The 22904-nt window shown below is 47.0% G+C and overlaps 1 protein-coding gene and 1 non-coding gene across 2 annotated transcripts in view; both read left to right on the forward strand.

Annotated features, from left to right (window-relative positions):
- The first annotated feature begins 1861 nt into the window (after nt 1-1861).
- Nucleotides 1862-1933, forward strand: TRNAR-UCU (transfer RNA arginine (anticodon UCU)). The gene has a single exon. It is a non-coding gene; the product is annotated as a tRNA-Arg (tRNA).
- Nucleotides 1934-10721: 8788 nt separating this feature from the next.
- Nucleotides 10722-22904, forward strand: part of ALDH4A1 (aldehyde dehydrogenase 4 family member A1) — a 44194-nt gene continuing 32011 nt past the window's right edge. The window contains exons 1-2 of the mRNA XM_077456323.1: nt 10722-10880; nt 18325-18418. Coding sequence (XP_077312449.1) covers nt 10846-10880; nt 18325-18418 — 129 coding nt within the window. The 5' untranslated portion in view covers nt 10722-10845. The remainder of the gene's footprint in view (nt 10881-18324; nt 18419-22904) is intronic.

Genomic DNA, 22904 nt, shown 5'->3' on the forward strand with positions numbered 1-22904 from the left:
ATATCGCCCCACCACCAAGTGATGCCATTGTACCACCAAGTGAGGACACCATCGTACCAGCAAGTGAGGACACTATTGTACCACCAAGTGAGGACACTATTGTACCACCAAGTGAGGACACTATTGTACCACCAAGTGAGGACACTATTGTACCACCAAGTGAAACCATCGTATCAGCAAGTGAAAATGCAGCGAACGCCATGGAGGAGACGGCCATTCCTAGTGTTGCACTGACCAGGAATTACACGAGTCCTGGGAGTGACGAGAAACTTCCAAGCAAATGCCTTAACCCACGATGGAGTACATTTACTCTCCATCACAGCGTGGTACGTCGTAGGAAAAATTTGAACAGAGCTATAGAAGAGACGGACATTCCTGATCCCAGCATCACACCTCCTCGAGCTTCCCTTTCTGCTAGGCTAAGCCATCGTATAAAGAAGATCAAATCAGAAATGGTGGCCCGGAGCAGGAATATGTTCCCACGAAAGAGTGACATCACCCCACCGAGTGATGTCATCACTTCACCACCTAGCAAAAAGGCAGCGAGCGCCATGGAGGAGATGACCTTTCCAATTCCCAGCATCTCACCTACCGGGAATGACACTAGGCCTGGGAGTGAAGAGAACCTTCCAAACAAATCCACGACCCCAGCAATGGAGTCCGGCCTTAGGCCACAATGGAGTACATTTATTCACCATCCCAGAGTGCTACGTCGTAGGAAAAATGTGAAAAGAGCTTTGGACAGGAGTGACGTCACCATTCCCAGCGGGACACCTATCGGGAAGGACACTAGGCCTGGGAGTGAGGAGAACCTTCCAAGCAAATCCACGACCCCAACAATGGATTCCGGCCTTAGGCCACAATGGAGTACATTTATTCACCATCCCAGAGTGCTACGTCGTAGGAGAAAAGTGAAAAGAGCTTTGGACAGGACTGGCGTCAACATTCCCAGAGCCACGCCTCCTTGGGATCACAGCAACTTCATGCCAAAGAATGGTAGTATCTTGTCATTACCAATTTTCCTTAGGTCACCGGTGACTGATCACTTCCATGCACAATCGGATTCCAGCATTAATCAACAAACGGCAACACTGACTGTTGATCCCAATGATAAAACTCCTAATAATCCTCAAACCCGTCTTCACCTACAAGAATTATTCCAGGTAGTGAAGAAGCGCAGGGCGACCAAGGAGGACTGCCAGGAGTCTTAAATCAAATCTTTACTTTTTATAGCACTCCAGCGCTATGGTGTCCCGGAGCCACTGCCAGCTTTGGCCAGGTGACTTCAAGGTACCAATCTCCGCCCAATTTAATTGACCGGGGGTAGAGAGGTGGGTGCAGAAGGGCAGGGGGGGTAGAGAGGTGGGGCAGAAGAGCAGGTGAGTAGAGAGAGGTGGGGGCAGAAGGGGGGGGTTAGAAAGGTGGGGGCAGGGGAGTAGAGAGGTGGGGGCAGAAGGGGGGGGTTAGAAAGGTGGGGGAAGAAGGGGGGGGTTAGAAAGGTGGGGGAAGGGGAGTAGAGAGGTGGTGGCAGTGGGGGGGGGGGGGTTAGAGAGGTGGGGGAAGGGGAGTAGAGTGGTGGGGCAGAAGAGCAGGTGAGTAGAGAGGAGCAGGGGCAGAGGAGCAGGGGTGTAGAGACGTGAGGGCAGAAGACCCTGCTCTGCGGGGGCGGGCCTTATAGAACAGAGGCCAAATATGGGCAGCACAGAGGCTTAGTGGTGAGCCTTGCAGCACTGGGGTCCATGGTTCACATCCTGACCAGGACACTATCTGCATGGAGTTTGCATGTTCTCCCTGTGCTTGCGTGGGTTTCCTCCGGGTTCTCCGGTTTCCTCCCACACTAAAAAAAACATGCCACTTTTTTGCGTTGGTGGTGCAGTGGTGAGCACAGCTGCTTTCTAAGCAGATGACCCGGGTTCGATTCCCGGCCAACGCCTCTCCAAGATGTCTGCCCCACCTTCTCAGTGTATGGAGTCCCCAGGGGGGAAAGTGCTGTACAAATTAAGTGTTGAGTATATATGAAAAAGGAAAGAGATTGTGGGACTTTATATGAAGCACACTACTAAATGAATGAGCATAATAACCGTTTTATCACAAAGGGCATATATACATATAAATTGGTAGAGAAGGTATATATAATGTAATATAATAAAAAAACATCTCGACAGATATCATCAAAACAATTGATAGTCCTCAATAATTCCAACATGAGACACATAATTCACATAATTGTAGCCCGGATTCCAGGCTACAAATTGTTCCTTCATTTAGATATCCGGGTATTACGGGTTCAACCGGCTACAAGGGGAGTTCAGAGGGTGGTGATAAATGGGGAGCACTCGGAATGGTCGGGGGTGGGTAGTGGGGTCCCCCAGGGTTCTGTGCTGGAACCAATCCTATTTAATTTGTTCATAAACGACCTGGAGGAGGGGGATGGGGGAAACAGCTCAATCTCTGTATTTGTGGACAATACTAAGCTAAACAGACCAATAACCTTGCAAGAAGATCTGAATACATGAGGGGGAGGGGCAACTACATGACAAATGAGGTTCAATGTAGAGAAATGTAAAATAATGCATTTAGGTGGTAAAAATCTGAATACAATCTATAGACTGGGGGGAGGGGAACCTCTGGGGGGGTCTAGGATGGAGAAGGACCTGGGGGGAGGGGAACCTCTGGGGGGGTCTAGGATGGAGAAGGAGCTGGGGGGAGGGGAACCTCTGGGGGGGTCTAGGATGGAGAAGGACCTGGGGGGAGGGGAACCTCTGGGGGGGTCTAGGATGGAGAAGGAGCTGGGGGGAGGGGAACCTCTGGGGGGGTCTAGGATGGAGAAGGACCTGGGGGTCCTAGTAGATGATGGGCTCAGCAATGCCAATCTGCTGCTAACAAAGCAAACAGAATATTGGCATTAAAAAGGGATCAACTCCAGAGATAAAAGGATAATTCTCCCCTCTACAAGACTCTGGTCCGGCCGCACCTGGAGTATACTGTCCAGTTCTGGGCTCCAGTCCTCAGGAAGGATGTACTGGAAATGGAGCGACTACAAAGAAGGGCAACAAAGCTAATAAAGGGTCTGGAGGATATTAGTTATGAGGAAAGGTTGTGAGCTCTGAACTTATTCTCTCTGGAGAAGAGACGCCTGAGAGGGGATATGATTTCATTATATAAATACCGGACTGGTGACCCCACAATATATAAATACCGGACTGGTGACCCCACAATATATAAATACCGGACTGGTGACCCCACAATATACAAATACCGGACTGGAGACCCCACAATATACAAATACTGGACTGGTGACCCCACAATATACAAATACTGGACTGGTGACCCCACAATATACAAATACTGGACTGGTGACCCCACAATATATAAATACCGGACTGGTGACCCCACAATATACAAATACCGGACTGGTGACCCCACAATATATAAATACCGGACTGGTGACCCCACAATATACAAATACCGGACTGGTGACCCCACAATATACAAATACCGGACTGGTGACCCCACAATATACAAATACCGGACTGGTGACCCCACAATATACAAATACCGGACTGGTGACCCCACAATATACAGATACCGGACTGGTGACCCCACAATATATAAATAATGGACTGGTGACCCCACAATATATAAATAATGGACTGGTGACCCCACAATATATAAATACTGGACTGGAGACCCCACAATATATAAATACCAGACTGGTGAACCCACAATATACAAATACTGGACTGGTGACCCCACAATATTTAAATACCGGACTGGTGACCCCACAATATACAAATACTGGACTGGTGACCCCACAATATATAAATACCAGACTGGAGACCCCACAATATATAAATACCGGACTGGAGACCCCACAATATATAAATACCGGACTGGTGACCCCACAATATACAAATACCAGACTGGTGACCCCACAATATATAAATACCAGACTGGAGACCCCACAATATATAAATACCGGACTGGAGACCCCACAATATATAAATTGTGCCCTGCATGTAGATTAGGGGACGGGCATATGGATTGGGGGCGGTGCCCTGCATGTAGATTTGGGGGCTGGGCGTATGGATTGGGGGCGGTGCCCTGCATGTAGATTAGGGGGCCGGGCGTATGGATTGGGGCGGTGCCCTGCATGTAGATTAGGCCAAATATGGGCAGCATATGTGTTATGGATTGGGGCGGTGCCCTGCATGTAGATTAGGGGGCCGGGCGTATGGATTGGGGCGGTGCCCTGCATGTAGATTAGGGGGCTGGGCATATGGATTGGGGGGCGCCCCTTATGGAGAAACTGCCAATGGTTATAACCCCTGTAAGGTTTATTTTGGCAATCTGTATCCCATCGGGGAGATTTCAGCCTGGCACAGAAAGGGTTAACAAGTTTCAGTTTTTTTCGTATCTCGGATTTCGGATCTGCGGGGAAATCCCAGCGAGAGCCCGAAACGTATTTGTTGTATTTCTGTGTTGTGATCAGAACTCTGATAATTACATATAAATACAAAATATCCAAATATAACAAATATCCCGAGTCATGTGACTTATAGATCCCAAATGTATCCAAATATACCAATCCAATCCCAGAGCTGTGCCTTTATATCTCCAATCCCAGAGCTGTGCCTTTATATCTCCAATCCCAGAGCTGTGCCTTTATATCTCCAATCCCAGAGCTGTGCCTTTATATCACCAATCCCAGAGCTGTGCCTTTATATCTCCAATCCCAGAGCTGTGCCTTTATATCTCCAATCCCAGAGCTGTGCCTTTATATCTCCAATCCCAGAGCTGTGCCTTTATATCTCCAATCCCAGAGCTGTGCCTTTATATCTCCAATCCCAGAGCTGTGCCTTTATATCTCCAATCCCAGAGCTGTGCCTTTATATCCCCAATCCCAGAGCTGTGCCTTTATATCACCAATCCCAGAGCTGTGCCTTTATATCACCAATCCCAGAACTGTACCTTTATATCTCCAATTCCAGAGCTGTGCCTTTATATCTCCAATCCCAGAGCTGTGCCTTTATATCTCCAATCCCAGAGCTGTGCCTTTATATCACCAATCTCAGAGCTGTGCCTTTATATCACCAATCCCAGAACTGTACCTTTATATCTCCAATCCCAGAGCTGTACCTTTATATCTCCAATATCAGAGCTGTGCCTTTATATCTCCAATCCCAGAGCTGTGCCTCTATATCTCCAATCCCAGAGCTGTGCCTCTATATCTCCAACCCCAGAGCTGTACCTTTATATCTCCAACCTGAGAGCTGTGCCTTTATATCTCCAATCGCAGAGCTGTACCTTTATATCTCAAATACCAGAGCTATACCTTTATATCTCCAATACCAGAGCTGTACCTTTATATCTCCAATCCCAGAGCTGTACCTTTATATCTCCAATACCAGAGCTGTGCCTTTATATATCCAATCCCAGAGCTGTGCCTCTATATCTCCAATCCCAGAGCTGTGCCTCTATATCTCCAACCCCAGAGCTGTACCTTTATATCTCCAACCTGAGAGCTGTGCCTTTATATCTCCAATCGCAGAGCTGTACCTTTATATCTCAAATACCAGAGCTATACCTTTATATCTCCAATACCAGAGCTGTACCTTTATATCTACAATCCCAGAGCTGTACCTTTATATCTCCAATACCAGAGCTGTGCCTTCATATCTCCAATACCAGAGCTGTGCCTTTATATCTCCAATCCCAGGGCTGTACCTTTATATCTCCAATCCCAGAGCTGTACCTTTATGTCTCCAATACCAGAGCTGTGCCTTCATATCTCCAATACCAGAGCTGTGCCTTTATATCTCCAATCCCAGGGCTGTACCTTTATATCACCAATCCCAGAGCTGTACCTTTACATCACCAATCCCAGAACTGTACTTTTATATCTCCAATCCCAGAGATGTGCCTTTATATCTCCAATCCCAGAGCTGTGCCTTTATATCACCAATCCCAGAACTGTACCTTTATATCTCCAATCCTAGAGATGTGCCTTTATATCTCCAATCCCAGAGATTTGCCTTTATATCACCAATCCCAGAGCTGTGCCTTTATATCAATAATCCCAGAGCTGTACCTTTACAGTGGTGTGAAAAAGTGTTTGCCCCCTTCCTCATTTCCTGTTTCTTTGCATGTTTGTCACACTTAAGTGTTTCGGAACATCAAACCAATTTAAACAATAGTCAAGGACAACACAAGTAAACACAAAATGCAATTTGTAAATGAAGGTGTTTATTATTAAAGGTGAAAAAAAATCCAAACCATCATGGCCCTGTGTGAAAAAGTGATTGCCCCCTAAACCTAATAACTGGTTGGGCCACCCTTAGCAGCAACAACTGCAACCAAGCGTTTGCGATAACGTGCAATGAGGCTTTTACAGCGTCCTGGAGGAATTTTGGCCCACTCATCTTTGCAGAATTGTCCTAATTCAGTTACATTAGAGGGTTTTCGAGCATGAACGGCCTTTTTAAGGTCATACCACAACATCTCAATAGGATTCAGGTCAGGACTTTGGCTAGGCCTTTTTTTTCACATTTAATAATAAACACCTTCATTTACAAATTGCATTTTGTGTTTACTTGTGTTGTCCTTGACTATTGTTTAAATTGGTTTGATGTTCCGAAACGCTTAAGTGTGACAAACATGCAAAGGAACAGGAAATGAGGAAGGGGGCAAACACTTTTTCACACCACTGTATATCTATATATAACGATGTAGACATGCCGTGTCTCTTCTGCAATGAAACAAATCTATCTCTGCCTGCTCACAATCTTCTTTGGAATGTACACAGTGCTGTGCATACGTTTCGTCATGCCCAGTGGCGGGACAAGGTCATCTAGAGCCCGGGGCAAACATTATTATACAGGATTTGTATAGCGCCAACAGTTTACATAGCGCTTTACAACTTGAGAGTAGACAGTACAAATACAATACACTATAATACAGGAGCAATCAGAGGGCCCTGATCCTTACAGCTTACAATCTAAGACGGAAGGTCAAGAGATCCAAGAGGTAATAACTGTGGGGGGATGGACTGATGGAGAAGACAAACGTACAGTTGTTAGGTGGGAGGGCCGGATAAGCTTCTCTGAAGAGATGAGTTTTCAGGGATCGTCTGAAAGTGGATAAAGTTGGAGAAAATCGGACAGATTGGGGTAGAGTGTTCCAGAGGATGGGAGAGGCTCTGGAGAAGTCCTGATGGCAGGCATGGGATGAGGTGACGAGGGAGTTTGACAGCAGGAGGTTCTGGGAGGGGCGAGGAGAACGATTAGGTTGGTATTTGGAGACGAGGTCAGTGATGTAGCTGGGGGGCAGAGTTGTGGGTGGCTTTGTAAGTTACAGTTAGTATCTTGAATTTAATTCGTTGGCTGAGTGGCAGCCAATGGAGGGATTGGCAGAGAGGGGTATAGCAGACGCTGAGCGGTTTGTGAGGTGGATGAGCCTGGCAGCAGCGTTCATAATGGAAACGTGCCAAATTGGGTCCCCTCCAAGATGTATGAGCATTATATGTCAGCAAAGGTCCCCCCCCCCCCAAATAAATAAATAAATAAATCAAGCACCAATCTGCATGCTTACCCCTGAGCATAAGTTCCCTATCCCTCTGGTACAAATCCACCCCCCCCCCAAAAAAAACCCCCTTCCTAGCACCACTAATCCTCTACTCCTCAAATTTCCCCTCCAAGCACAAATCCCCCCCCTCCCCTAATATCCTATCCTAGCACGAACGCCCCCCCAAATTTCCGTTCATCCAATCATCCCTACCAGTGCAAACCCACCCCCCCCCCCCACCAAAAAATAATAATATTTCCCCTCTACCATATTACTTTTATAGCTGAAACTCCCCAAATCCCCCCCCCCTCCCAACACAAATCCCCCCCAAATTACCCTCCAAATTACTACTCCTAGAACATCTCCCTAAATTTGCCCTCCTAAAACAATTTTTACCCTCTGCTGTCCCCCAAAGTCCTCTTCTCAGCACAAATCCCCCCAATTTCCATATGGTACCCCCCCCTCACATGATACCACACTGCCCAGGGCACCCGCTCCTCCTGCCCACCCCTTGTCCCGGCCCGGATCATGTCCCATCAGCCAGTCAGTTTTAGACTCAGCATGTGATGGCGCTCAGCCTAGCCATTGGATGCACGGCCCAAGCACTCGTGGCACCATGGGAGTGGTCTCATGCCCGCCATACCTGGAAGCACCGAGTGTTTGGCAGTGGTGGCTACAGGGGAGCCCTGAAGAGGCAAATATAGAGGGGCGAGGAGAGATCAGGTCTCTTTACAGCAAAAACTATCATTGAAATATACCACATCCTCAAGAGCCACAAAAGGTAAATCCACTTTCTGTGCATCAAATGCTTTTTTCAAACCCAGATATTTTGGTTGTAAAATAACAGTCACCTTATATCATAGAGAACAGACAGGTGGGAGGGGCCGGCAGGCTCCACCCACTACAGAAAACTACAGGAGGGGCAGAGACAAGACCAGCCCCCCTGCATAAATAGAGCAGAGCTGTGAGAGGGGCCCAACAGGCTCCACCCACTACAGAAAACTACAGGAGGGGCAGAGACAAGACCAGCCTCCCTGCATAAAGAGAGCAGAGCTGTGAGAGGGGCCCAACAGGCTCCACCCACTACAGAAAACTACAGGAGGGGTGGAGACAAGACCAGTTTACCCTGTACAAGGAGAGAGCAGATATGTGGGAGGAGCCTATCAAGCCCCACCCACTACAGAAAACTACAGGAGGGGGTGGAGACAAGACCAGCCCCCCTGCACAAGGAGAGAGAGCAGCAGTGGGCGGTCTTTATGCATTTCTCCAGATCTGTGCAGTCATCCAGTGTGAGACTTCCTGTAATAAAGGACGCCAATAATAAAATTCTAACACCTTTCTCTTGTATTTAGACAATGTTTTCTTATCTGAACGTTCGCAGATTACAGTCATAAACATAGGCGGGCGGACAGGGTGTGCCAGGTTTGCCTGGGCACAACCTACCCACCCTTTTTATCACATATTGTTCCTGTTTAGACTCCTGATATTTCACCAAATAAAAACATATTTAACTTTTTTTCTGCTAAAATATAAATCGTAAAAAATAAACTACTGACACCAATCTGCCGTTATGACTCCACCCACTGCTGTATTGAGACTGTCAGTATATATACACCACGCACATAAATGTGTTTGAGCTTTGGGGTGCACACACTATGGTCACATACATAGATGCCAAGGACCCCAACCCCGAGCTTTTATGTTTATTTTTTTTATTGAAGGAAAATGGAAAAGGTGCCGATTGTCTCCTCCTCATCCAATCACTACTCCCCCCCCCCCAATCTTTCCTGGTCTGCAGGTGATGAGAGAGGTCGGTGGTCAGTGTGATCTGCGCCCCTCAGGGGCCCAATCACACCGGGTGTAGCGGGGATGCAATGCATTGTTGACGGTCTTCTAACTGCACAGACAGTCCAAAGTGCAGAAAATCCTCTGGGCTGGGTTCCCACCGCTGCCACGTGTCATGAGATTTGACAGATCAAAGTTGCATGAAGAGTGGCACCCTATTTCTGGCTATGGAACCGTTCAAATCAGTGCGACTCCGACCGGCGGCTTTGAAAGCAGCGCGATTTCAGATCCGCATTCGGTGTGAACCGGAGCTTACTGGGCAAAAAAAAAAAAATAGTACAGCACGCCACCAAAAACGCACAAACACACCGCAATGCACATAGAAGCCCAAAGAAAGAAAGAAAGAAGGAAGTGACCTGAAAGGACAAACGCAGATGGAATACCGCGCTTCAAGGGTATGAAAACGCACAAAGAAATGCATCAAATGCGTGCAAATGAAAAGAAAAAAAAAACCCAGTGGATGCCCTTTTTGTGATGTGAATGGACCCCTATATTATTATATTTATTATATTATTATATTTATATTTTATTATTATATTTATTATAAGTATAATAATAAAATATTAATATAATACTAAAACATAATTAATAATAAAATATAAATATAATAATATATTTTATTATTAATTATATTTATATTTTATTATTATATTTTATTTTATTATTTTATCATATTTAATTATTATAATATAATTGTATTATTCTAGTCATATATAATAGTCACATGATTGCACACACAATGTAACACTTTACATAAGATACAATGTATCTCCTATACACAGCACCATCAGACACGCCCCCTCCATGTGCTGCCACACAGCGCCCCCTACCGCCCCTCCCCTTATCTGCACAGCACTGGCAGCAAACGAGGGCGTCTGCCCCAACCAGCGCTCCCATTGGATAGAAACTCCCCAGGATCCCCTGTGATTGGCTGGATACGTACCAGCCTTTGGTTCTCCCACATACAGATCCCTTCACCCCCCCCAATATTCCTCACCGGCCGTCGGGATGGGCGGTCCGTGTCTTATATAAAAGTAAATATAAAATGATAAATCCGGGGTACAGAGAAAACGGAACAATCCATTACATACCGCCCCCCCCATCTGTATGATGGTTCAGTCCGAGACTGAGCTGTCAGAGAAAGGAGCTCTGTGATTGGTCGCCTTCTGACATTCCCTTATCGGATACATTGTATGCTGTGAAGGAGAAGAGAGATCCGACCAATCCACAGCCTGGCCTCTGTACCCTCCCACCTATCGGAGAGGAGGACGCCTGCCGGCCCCGCCCCTCATCTCCCCGATATATAAAATATCATCATTATATTATCCGGACTGTCTACTACTCCCCGCCCCCTCCCCTCCTCCAACCAACAGGGAGCGGCGTTACATGCCAGGCTCCTCCCCCTAGGGTGCCGAGAGAAGGACACATCCCGGAGTCATGCTGCATGTGAGGAGGCTGGTGACCCGCTCGGGGTGAGTATCCCCCTTTTATAGACTGACCCCCCCATCACTGATCCCCCCCCTTCTATAGACTGATCCCCCCATCACTGATTCCCCCCCATCACTAATCACCCCCCCCCTTCTATAGACTGACACCCACCATCACTGACCCCCCCTTCTATAGACTGATCCCCCCATCACTGACCCCCCCTTCTATAGACTGATCCCCCCATCACTGACCCCCCCCCTTCTATAGACTGACACCCCCCCATCACTGACCCCCCCTTCTATAGACTGACACCCCCCATCACTGATCCCCCCCTTCTATAGACTGATCCCCCCCATCACTGATTCCCCCCCATCACTAATCACCCCCCCCCTTCTATAGACTGACACCCACCATCACTGACCCCCCCTTCTATAGACTGATCCCCCCATCACTGACCCCCCCTTCTATAGACTGATCCCCCCATCACTGACCCCCCCCTTCTATAGACTGACACCCCCCCATCACTGACCCCCCCTTCTATAGACTGACACCCCCCATCACTGATCCCCCCCTTCTATAGACTGATCCCCCCATCACTAATCCCCCCTTCTATAGACTAACACCCCCCCATCACTGACCCCCCCTTCTATAGACTGACACCCCCCCCATCACTGACCCCCCCTTCTATAGACTGATCCCCCCATCACTGACCCCCCCTTCTATAGACTGACACCCCCCATCACTGACCCCCCCTTCTATAGACTGACACCCCCCCATCACTGACCCCCCCTTCTATAGACTGATCCCCCCATCACTAATCCCCCCTTCTATAGACTAACACCCCCCCATCACTGACCCCCCCCTCTATAGACTGACACCCCCATCACTGACCCCCCCTTCTATAGACTGACACCCCCCATCACTGACCCCCCCATCACTAATCCCCCCCTTCTATAGACTGACACCCCCCCATCACTGACCCCCCCTTCTATAGACTGACACCCCCCCATCACTGACCCCCCCTTCTATAGACTGACACCCCCCCATCACTGACCCCCCCCTTCTATAGACTGATCCCCCATCACTGACCCCCCTTCTATAGACTGACACCCCCCATCACTGACCCCCCTTCTATAGACTGACACCCCCCATCACTGATCCCCCCTTCTATAAACTGATCCCCCCATCACTAATCCCCCCTTCTATAGACTGATCCCCCCATCACTAATCCCCCCCTTCTATAGACTGATCCCCCCATCACTAATCCCCCCCTTCTATAGATTGACACCCCCCCCCCATCACTGGACACCCCCCCTTCTATAGACTACCCCCCATCACTGATCCCCCCCTTCTATAGACTGATCCTCCCTCATCACTGATCACCCCCCTTCTATAGACTGACACCCCCCATCACAAAAACCCCCTCCCCCTCAATAGACTGACACTCCGCTCCCCCTTACTGGGCTGACATGTGTCATGTGCTCCTAAATGACAGCAACACCCTGCTGTGCCCATATACTGCCCTCCTCCGCTGTGCCCATATACTGCCCTCCTCCGCTGTGCCCATATACTGCCCTCCTCCGCTGTGCCCATATACTGCCCTTCCATGCTGTGCCCATATACTACCCCCCCTACTGTGCCCATATACTGCCCTCCTATGCTGTGCCCATGTACTTCCCTCCCCTGCTGTGCCCATATCCTGCCCTCCCGCTGTACCCATATACTGCCCTTCCATACTGTGCCCATATGCTACCCTCCCCTGCTGTGCCCATATACTGCCCTCCCCGGCTGTGCCCATGTACTGCCCTCCCGCCGTACCCATATACTGCCCTTCCATACTGTGCCCATATACTTCCCTCCTCCCCGTACCCATATACTACCCGCCCTTACCCATATACTGTCCACGTATCCTATGCCCATATACTGCCTGTCCCAGCTGTGCCCATGTACTGCCCCTCTATGCTGTGCCCATATACTGCCCCCCCACTGTGCCCATATACTGCCCTTCCATGCTGTGCTCATATACTGCCCTCCCATGCTGTGGCCATATACTGCACTTATCCCCATACCCATTAACTGCCCTCCCTCACTGTTCCCATAAACTGCCCCCCCTTACCCATATACTGCCCTCCCATGCTGTGCTCATATACTGCTCTCCCCCGCTGTGCCCATATACTACCATACTACCCTTCCATGCTGTGCCCATATACTGCCCTCCCCCACTGTGCCCATATACTGTTCTTCCATGTTGTGCTCATATACTGCCCTCCTCCCTGTACCCATATACCATCCTCCTATGCTATGCCCATGTACTTCCCTCCCCCGCTGTGCCCATATACTGCCCTTCCATGCTGTGCCAATATACTGCCCTCCCCGCTGTGCCCATATACTGCCCTCCCTCGCTGTGCCCACACCAATATACAGTCCCAGCTGCAGGAACATGCAGCTCCCCGGTGATGTACGGCCCTCTGCGGCTGTGTGAATGAGGCTGTGCCCGGTGAGCCAGTCCTAAAGTGACCCTGGTACCGGACTACAGAACACCCCATCTCCAGAACACAGGGGAGGTGTTCTATAGTCCAAGGAGAGGATAATATTAGCCACCAGAGGCAGAGAGCACAGGAAGTGATCAGCTGACACGATTTCTGGCAGGATCAGCAGGCATTGGTTATGTGGAACTGATACACCTTCAAAATGGGAGGAGTTCGTTGTTCAGGTTTCCATCCTCCTTACAGAGGGGGAGGGGGTGACAGGAGTTCATGAGGGGGCAATTTTTACATTGCTGTGTTATCTCGTTCACCGAATACGCAAATAAACATTGACTAAAAGACAGAGGGCTCACTACGGGTTATATAAGGATATATATATATATATATATATATATATATATATATATATATATATATATACACACACAATATAAAACTTGCTTTGCAGCTCCCTTTTTCTGCTTGAAACCTCCACCCTCCGAAAGGGGCGGAGTCACCGCTCTGAGTTTTATAACATTTGCTCACAGCTAAAAAAAGTCATCAGGATAATAATGTGAAAAGGAGACAGCAGCTCCACCTGCTGGCTGGACGAGAGACTACATGTGCGATACTTCATATTTACCCAAAACGAAACAAATATTTATTGTTTTATCCCGGATCAGTGAATGTGTACAAAACAAATCCATTTCCCTCCCCCCGAGGGTCGGGGTGGGCCAATGGGGGCTTTTTGTTGGACATCCGGCTCCGGGGATTTATCTATCATAATAAGGGAGTCAGCTGACATGTTATCATCCGATTGTTGTCTACTAAACAGTGCCAACGCAATAGAGATATGTTTGTTTCTCCTGATGAACCTCGGGAGGTTCAGTCCTCCAGGCACCAGCAGAGCGGCAGAACCGGTTCCCACCACCCTCCCAGTGTGCTGTGCTGAGGGGCGCAGAACCCCGACCGGTGTCACAGCTCAAACCATCTGCATGAGAAGCCCCAGGCTTCCTGAGCCGCCCATGAGTAATGTCCGCTAGACACGCGCACTGCCAAAAAAATGAGTTTGTTTTCGTTTAATTAGTTTTTTTTGGAATTCGAAAATCCGAAAACAAAAAAAAATCCAAAAATTTGAAAGAACGAAAATTCTAAAATTCTAAATAATAACTATTCAGTTATAGGTATTGGAATTTCCTTTGAAATTTGGCTGTTAGTTGAACGTAAAGAATGCGAATTTATCCGAAGTTACAAATTATCCAAAATAACGGATGCCGCATCTAAACAAATGGAACAGAACAAAATAATAATAATAATAATAAATAATAATAAGAAGAAATGATTATTTAATAATAAATTATTTATTATTAATTATTATTATTATTATTAATATTATAAAAAAAAGTTACGTTGCATTTGTTTAGATGCGGCATTCGTTATTTCGGATAATTCGTAACTCCGGATAAATTCATATTCGGTACGTTCACTAACAGCCAAATTTGAAAGGAAATTCCAATACCTATAATTTTTAATAGTTAGTAATAGCCAATTCAAAATAATAACTATTACATTATAGGTATTGGAATTTCCTTTCAAATTTGGCTGTTATTGAACTTAACAAATACGAATTTATCCGAAGTTACGAATGTCGCATCTAAACGAATGGAACAGAACAAATTAATAATAAATAATACTAAAACATTTTTATTATTATTGTTATTTATTATTATTCATTCTGTTCCATTCGTTTTTAGATGTGGCATTCGAAATAATAATAAAATTTTTTTTATTAATATTGTTTTTATTATTATTTCGTTACGTTCCATTCGTTTTAGATGCGGTATTCAAATTATTAACAACAAATAATAATAAAACATTTTTTATTATTGTTGTTTATTATTATTAATTTGTTACTTTCCATTCGTTTTTAGATGCAGCATTATTTCGGATAATTTGTAACTTCGGATAAATTCATATTCGGTACGTTCACTAACAGCCAAATTTGAAAGGAAATTCCAATGCCTGTAATTTAATAGTTAGTAATAGTTAAGTTACTATTAGTTAGTCATTATAAAGATTTTCCAATTTTTGGATTTTCGTTCCTATTTTTCGGATTTTTGTTCTTTTGTATTTTCGGATTTTCATTCTTATTTTCGAATGTCTGAATTTGCAAAACGTCCGAATTTTCAGAATTCGGATATTTCCCAGTGAACAAAATGTTCTATAATCGTTAAAAAAAAAAAAAAACGATTTCAGAAAGAAACAATTTGCACATGTCTAATATTCGCTACTCGCAGGTCTATGTCTGGTGTGGCATCATTGGGGTGACGACACTCCGCAGGAGTCATATCTGCAGACTACTGGCTGCTCCTTATAGGCTGACTCCACCATTTGTACACATAAAAAATAAATAAAACACAAAACGAAATGTTCCCATATAATATATATATATATATAAAAATAAACATAAAAAACATATTGCGCTGTCCACAAAAAATTTGAATCAGACCAATATTATATTGTAAAATATATATATATATATATATAAGAAAAAGCAAAGTCCATAAAGGTGATATCGCACCCAGTGCTTAGATAGGTCAGGCCAAAAATATCTTCTTACCAGATCCAAAGACCTATCAAGGTCTTTACTCACATCTGTGAGCTTTATTACCCCTCACATTAAGGTGCAGATCATCTTGATTTATCCAGCCTCCTTGTGGTTTCCCCCATTTGGTGAAAACGAGCCAAAGATAAACCACAGGGTATCCACAGAAGCCAACCATAGATCATACGAGAAAAGGAAAACGTATTGCACAGCGTCCAGTTTAAAAAAAAAAAAAAGACTTACGAAAGTGTCCTAGGACTCTCACGAGCGTGATGACGTCACCTCTATTTCCTGCCCTACCGATGTACGTTTCGTCTCAATGGACGTTTTTCTGTTAGGCGTTATATAATCATTTAAAAAAACGTGCATTTATTATTTTTTTGCATAGGAGTCTAGAAAGCATTGCAACCAAGATCAGTGAATCATGGGTGCAATGCTCTGGCTCCTGCAGACTATTCCTGTGCAGCTGCTGGTTTTTAGCGAGTTACTGACCTTCAGGTAAGCTCACTTCTGTTTCATTAAGAACTACCCTCATCCCTATGGGTTTTCTGGTGCACACTGTGCAGGTGCAGCCAGTGTGATGGTGAACTCCAACAACACACGGGTCCGAGGCGGCCTGGACTAAACACGCGGGTCCAAGAAGGCCTGGACTAAACACACAGGTCCGAGACGGCCTGGACTAAACACACGGGTCTGAGACGGCCTGGACTAAACACACGGGTCTGAGACGGCCTGGACTAAACACACGGGTCCAAGGCGGCCTGGACTAAACACACGGGTCCGAGGCGGCCTGGACTAAACACACGGGTCCGAGGCGGCCTGGACTAAACACACGGGTCCAAGACGGCCTGGACTAAACACGCGGGTTCAAGACGGCCTGGACTAAACACGCGGGTCCAAGGCGGCCTGGACTAAACACACGGGTCCAAGGCGGCCTGGACTAAACACACGGGTCCGAGGCGGCCTGAACTAAACACACGGGTCCGAGGCGGCCTGGACTAAACACGCGGGTTCAAGACGGCCTGGACTAAACACGCGGGTCCAAGGCGGCCTGGACTAAACACACGGGTCCAAGGCGGCCTGGACTAAACACACGGGTCCGAGGCGGCCTGAACTAAACACACGGGTCCGAGGCGGCCTGGACTAAACACACGGGTCCAAGACGGCCTGGACTAAACACGCGGGTTCAAGGCGGCCTGGACTAAACACACGGGTCCAAGGCGGCCTGGACTAAACACACGGGTCTGAGACGGCCTGGACTAAACACACGGGTCCGAGGCGGCCTGGACTAAACACACGGGTCCGAGACAGCCTGGACTAAACCCACGGGTCCGAGACGGCCTGGACTAAACCCACGGGTCCGAGATGGCCTGGACTAAACCCACGGGTCCGAGATGGCCTGGACTAAACCCACGGGTCTGAGGCAGCCTAGACTAAACACACGGGTCCGAGACGGCCTGGACTAAACCCACGGGTCCGAGACGGCCTGGACTAAACCCACGGGTCCGAGATGGCCTGGACTTAACCCACGGGTCTGAGGCAGCCTGGACTAAACACACGGGTCCGAGACGGCCTGGACTAAACCCACAGGTCCGAGACGGCCTGGACTAAACCCACAGGTCCGAGACGGCCTGGACTAAACCCACGGGTCCGAGATGGCCTGGACTAAACCCACGGGTCTGAGGCAGCCTGGACTAAACACACGGGTCCGAGACGGCCTGGACTAAACCCACGGGTCCGAAACAGCCTGGACTAAACACAAGGGTCCAAGACAGCCTGGACAAAACACACGGGTCCAAGACAGCCTGGACTAAACACTTGGGTCCAAGACGGCCTGGACTAAACACACGGGTCCAAGACTAACAGGAAGGGGTGGATTGATGTTGGCTGTCAGTGAACACAGAAGTGGAAGGAGCACAGGCAGAGCAGTGGCAGAGAGGGTGAGTGGTATGGTAGAGACTAAAAAAGAAAAAAAAAATGAAAAAGCAGATTCTCCGATTTGGAAGAAAGGTGTGGTATTGTGCGACGCTCCATGATTCATAGAACTGAACTGAAGTCCAATGAATGAAAGGGATGGGGACATTCAAGCTGGATGATGCTGGACGTCCTCCAGCCAGGAAATGGGGCGGGGCTCTATCTGACTTGCTGCAGCTTTAATGCACAATGCGAGAAGCTCACAGTGTGCGGTGAAATCTGGGGAAGCCGTTTCAGTCCAGGAGAGGAGCCGCTACACCTGGGCAAGACTGAAGGGGAAGCGGGGGGGGGGGATTTAATAACACAGAACCAGTTACAACAACGCCTGAGTTAGATCAAAAGTCAGCTCACCCCCCCTTTAATAAGTCCCAATGTCTTTGGTAATGAGGCCCAACAAAATCTCCATTAGATTATCAATAAATCTCATCTTCTTGTACCCCACAGACTACGATGGCATCACTGTGCAGCGGCAGAAGTAAAGAATGAGCCAATCCTGGAATTCAACCATGGCAGCCCCGAGAGAGCCGCCCTCCAGAAAGTAAGGACCTCTGTAGGACTGTTATATGGATAGTATATAGTGATAAGGACCCTCCTACATATACGGGCATAGGACCCTGCTACATATACGGGCATAGGACCCTGCTACATATACGGGCATAGGACCCTCCTACATATACAGACATAGGACCCTCCTACATATACGGGCATAGGACCCTCCTACATATATGGGCATAGGACCCTCCTACATATATGGGCATAGGACCCTCCTACATATACGGGCATAGGACCCTCCTACATATACGGGCATAGGACCCTCCTACATATACAGACATAGGACCCTCCTACATATACGGACATAGGACCCTCCTACATATACGGGCATAGGACCCTCCTACATATACAGACATAGGACCCTCCTACATATACGGGCATAGGACCCTCCTACATATACAGACATAGGACCCTCCTACATATACGGGCATAGGACCCTCCTACATATACGGACATAGGACCCTCCTACATATACGGGCATAGGACCCTCCTACATATACGGACATAGGACCCTCCTACATATACGGGCATAGGACCCTCCTACATATACAGACATAGGACCCTCCTACATATACGGACATAGGACCCTCCTACATATACAGACATAGGACCCTCCTACATATACAGACATAGGACCCTCCTACATATACAGACATAGGACCCTCCTACATATACAGACATAGGACCCTCCTACATATACAGACATAGGACCCTCCTACATATACAGACATAGGACCCTCCTACATATACAGACATAGGACCCTCCTACATATACAGACATAGGACCCTCCTACATATACAGACATAGGACCCTCCTACATATACAGACATAGGACCCTCCTACATATACAGACATAGGACCCTCCTACATATACAGACATAGGACCCTCCTACATATACGGGCATAAGACCCTCCTACATATACGGACATAGGACCCTCCTACATATACGAACATAGGAGCCTGCTACATATACGGGCATAGGACCCTCCTACATATACGGACATAGGACCCTTCTACATATACGGACATAGGACCATCCTACATATACGGACATAGGACCCTCCTACATATACGGACATAGGACCCTCCTACATATACGGACATAGGACCCTCCTACATATACGGACATAGGACCCTTCTACATATACGGACATAGGACCATCCTACATATACGGGCATAGGACCCTCCTACATATACAGACATAGGACCCTCCTACATATACGAACATAGGAGCCTGCTACATATACGGGCATAAGACCCTCCTACATATACGGGCATAGGACCCTCCTACATATACGAACATAGGAGCCTGCTACATATACGGGCATAGGACCCTCCTACATATACGGACATAGGACCCTTCTACATATACGGACATAGGACCATCCTACATATACGGACATAGGACCCTCCTACATATACGGACATAGGACCCTCCTACATATACGGACATAGGACCCTCCTACATATACGGACATAGGACCCTTCTACATATACGGACATAGGACCATCCTACATATACGGGCATAGGACCCTCCTACATATACAGACATAGGACCCTCCTACATATACAGACATAGGACCCTCTTACATATACAGACATAGGACCCTCTTACATATACAGACATAGGACCCTCTTACATATACAGACATAGGACCCTCTTACATATACAGACATAGGACCCTCCTACATATACGGGCATAGGACCCTCCTACATATACGGGCATAGGACCCTCCTACATATACAGACATAGGACCCTCCTACATATACAGACATAGGACCCTCTTACATATACAGACATAGGACCCTCTTACATATACAGACATAGGACCCTCTTACATATACAGACATAGGACCCTCCTACATATACAGACATAGGACCCTCTTACATATACAGACATAGGACCCTCTTACATATACAGACATAGGACCCTCTTACATATACAGACATAGGACCCTCTTACATATACAGACATAGGACCCTCTTACATATACAGACATAGGACCCTCCTACATATACGGACATAGGACCCTCCTACATATACAGACATAGGACCCTCCTACATATACAGACATAGGACCCTCTTACATATACAGACATAGGACCCTCTTACATATACAGACATAGGACCCTCCTACATATACGGGCATAAGACCCTCCTACATATACAGACATAGGACCCTCCTACATATACAGACATAGGACCCTCCTACATATACAGACATAGGACCCTCTTACATATACAGACATAGGACCCTCTTACATATACAGACATAGGACCCTCCTACATATACGGGCATAAGACCCTCTTACATATACAGACATAGGACCCTCCTACATATACGGGCATAAGACCCTCCTACATATACAGACATAGGACCCTCCTACATATACGGACATAGGACCCTCCTACATATACAGACATAGGACCCTCCTACATATACGGACATAGGACCCTCCTACATATACGGACATAGGACCCTCCTACATATACAGACATAGGACCCTCCTACATACAGTGCCTTGAAAAAGTATTCATACGCCCTCACATTTTGTTACAACCAAAACCATAAATGTATTTTATTGGGATTTTATGTGATGGACCAACACAAAGTGTCACATAATTGTGAAGTGGAAGGAAAAAGATAAATGATACAAATAAATATGTGAAAAGTGTGGGGGAGGGGCATTTGTATGGCGCCCCCCGGAGTCAATACTTTGTAGAACCCCCTTTCTCTACAAGTCTTTTTGGGGGTGTCTCTACCAGCTTTGCCCATCTAGAGAGGACATTTCTGCCCATTCTTCTTCTTTGTAGAATATCTCAAGCTCTGTCAGATTGGATGGAGAGCGTCTGTGATGAGCAATTTTCAAGTCTTGCCACAGATTCTCAATGGGATTTAGGTCTGGACTGTGACTGGGCCATTCTAACACATGAATATGCTTTGATGTAAACCATTCCATTGTAGCTCTGGCTGGATGTTTCGGGTCGTTGTCCTGCTGGAAGGGGAACCTCCGCCCCGGTCTCAAGTCTTCTGGCGACTCTAACAGGTTTTCTTCTAAGATTGCCCTGTATTTGTCTCCATCCATCTTCCCATCAACTCTGACCAGCTTCCCTGTCCCTGCTGAAGAAAACCATCCCCACCACATGATGCTGCCACCACCATGTCTCACGGTGGGGATGGTGTGTTCGGGGGATGGGCAGTGTTAGTTTCCCCCACACATAGCGTTTTTCTTTTAGGCCATAAAGTAGAATTTTGGTCTCCTCTGACCAGATCACCTTCTTCCACATGTTTGCTGCCCCCTCCCCCACATGGCTTCTCACAAACTACAAACAGGACTTCTTATGACTTTCTTTCTCCAATGTCTTTCTTCTTGTCACTCTTCCATAAAGGGCAGATTTGTGGAGAGACGACTAATAGTTGTCCTGTGGACAGATTCTCCCCCCTGAGCTGTGGATCTCTGCAGCTCCTCCAGAGTCACCATGGACCTCTTGGCTCTTCTCTGATGAATGCTCTCCTTGCCCGGCCCGGTCAGTTTAGGTGGACGGCCATGTCTTGGTAGGTTTGCGGTTGTGCCCATACTCTTTCCATTCTCCGATGATGGATTGAACAGAGCTCCGTGAGATGGTCAAAGCTTGGGGGAGATTTTATTATAACCCAACCCTGCTTTATACTTCTCCACAACTTCATCCCTGAGCTGTCTGGTGTGTTCCTTGGCCTTCATGATGCTGTTTGTTCACTAAGGTTCTCTAACAAACCTATGAGGGCTTCACAGAACAGCCATATTTATACTGAGATTAAATGACACACAGGTGGGCTTTATTTACTAATTGGGTGACTTCTGAAGGCAATTGGTTCTACTAGATTTTAGTTAGGGGTATCAGAGTAAAGGGGGCTGAATACAAATGCCCCTCCCCCACACTTTTCACATATTTATTTGTATCATTTTCCTTCCACTTCACAATTATGTGACACTTTGTGTTGGTCCATCACATAAAATCCCAATAAAATATATTTAAATTTTTGGTTGTAACATGAGAAAATGTTGAAAATTTCAAGGGGTATGAATACTTTTTCAAGGCACTGTATATGGACAGTATATAGTGACAAGGACCTATATATATATATGCCAGTATATTCTACTGTATATAGAGAGATCATTTCCCATTGGACACCAAGGATAATCAGCCTGCGCTGTGCACAGGGTAGATTTTGCGGTCCTGCCTCACACAAGCACATTTCGGAGATGGGAGGTATTATACCTGGGAAGAATGAAGCAGAGTGACAGCTGCGGGGTCACATTAGTAATAATTAGCTCTGGAGACGTTTTCCAGGTTCATCAGATGATTCCGTCCACCAAATTCCCAGCCAGATCCTGTAAATGATTCACCGCCAATCCGCTGACTCTGCGTTCACCGTCACTGAACCGGACTGACCCCCAACCCCGCCCACCCCACCCCATCTGCT

Source organism: Lithobates pipiens, unplaced genomic scaffold, assembly GCF_037356315.1.
Source record: "Lithobates pipiens isolate NorthernLeopardFrog02 unplaced genomic scaffold, aLitPip1_a1.2 Scaffold_27, whole genome shotgun sequence".
NCBI lineage: Eukaryota > Metazoa > Chordata > Amphibia > Anura > Ranidae > Lithobates > Lithobates pipiens.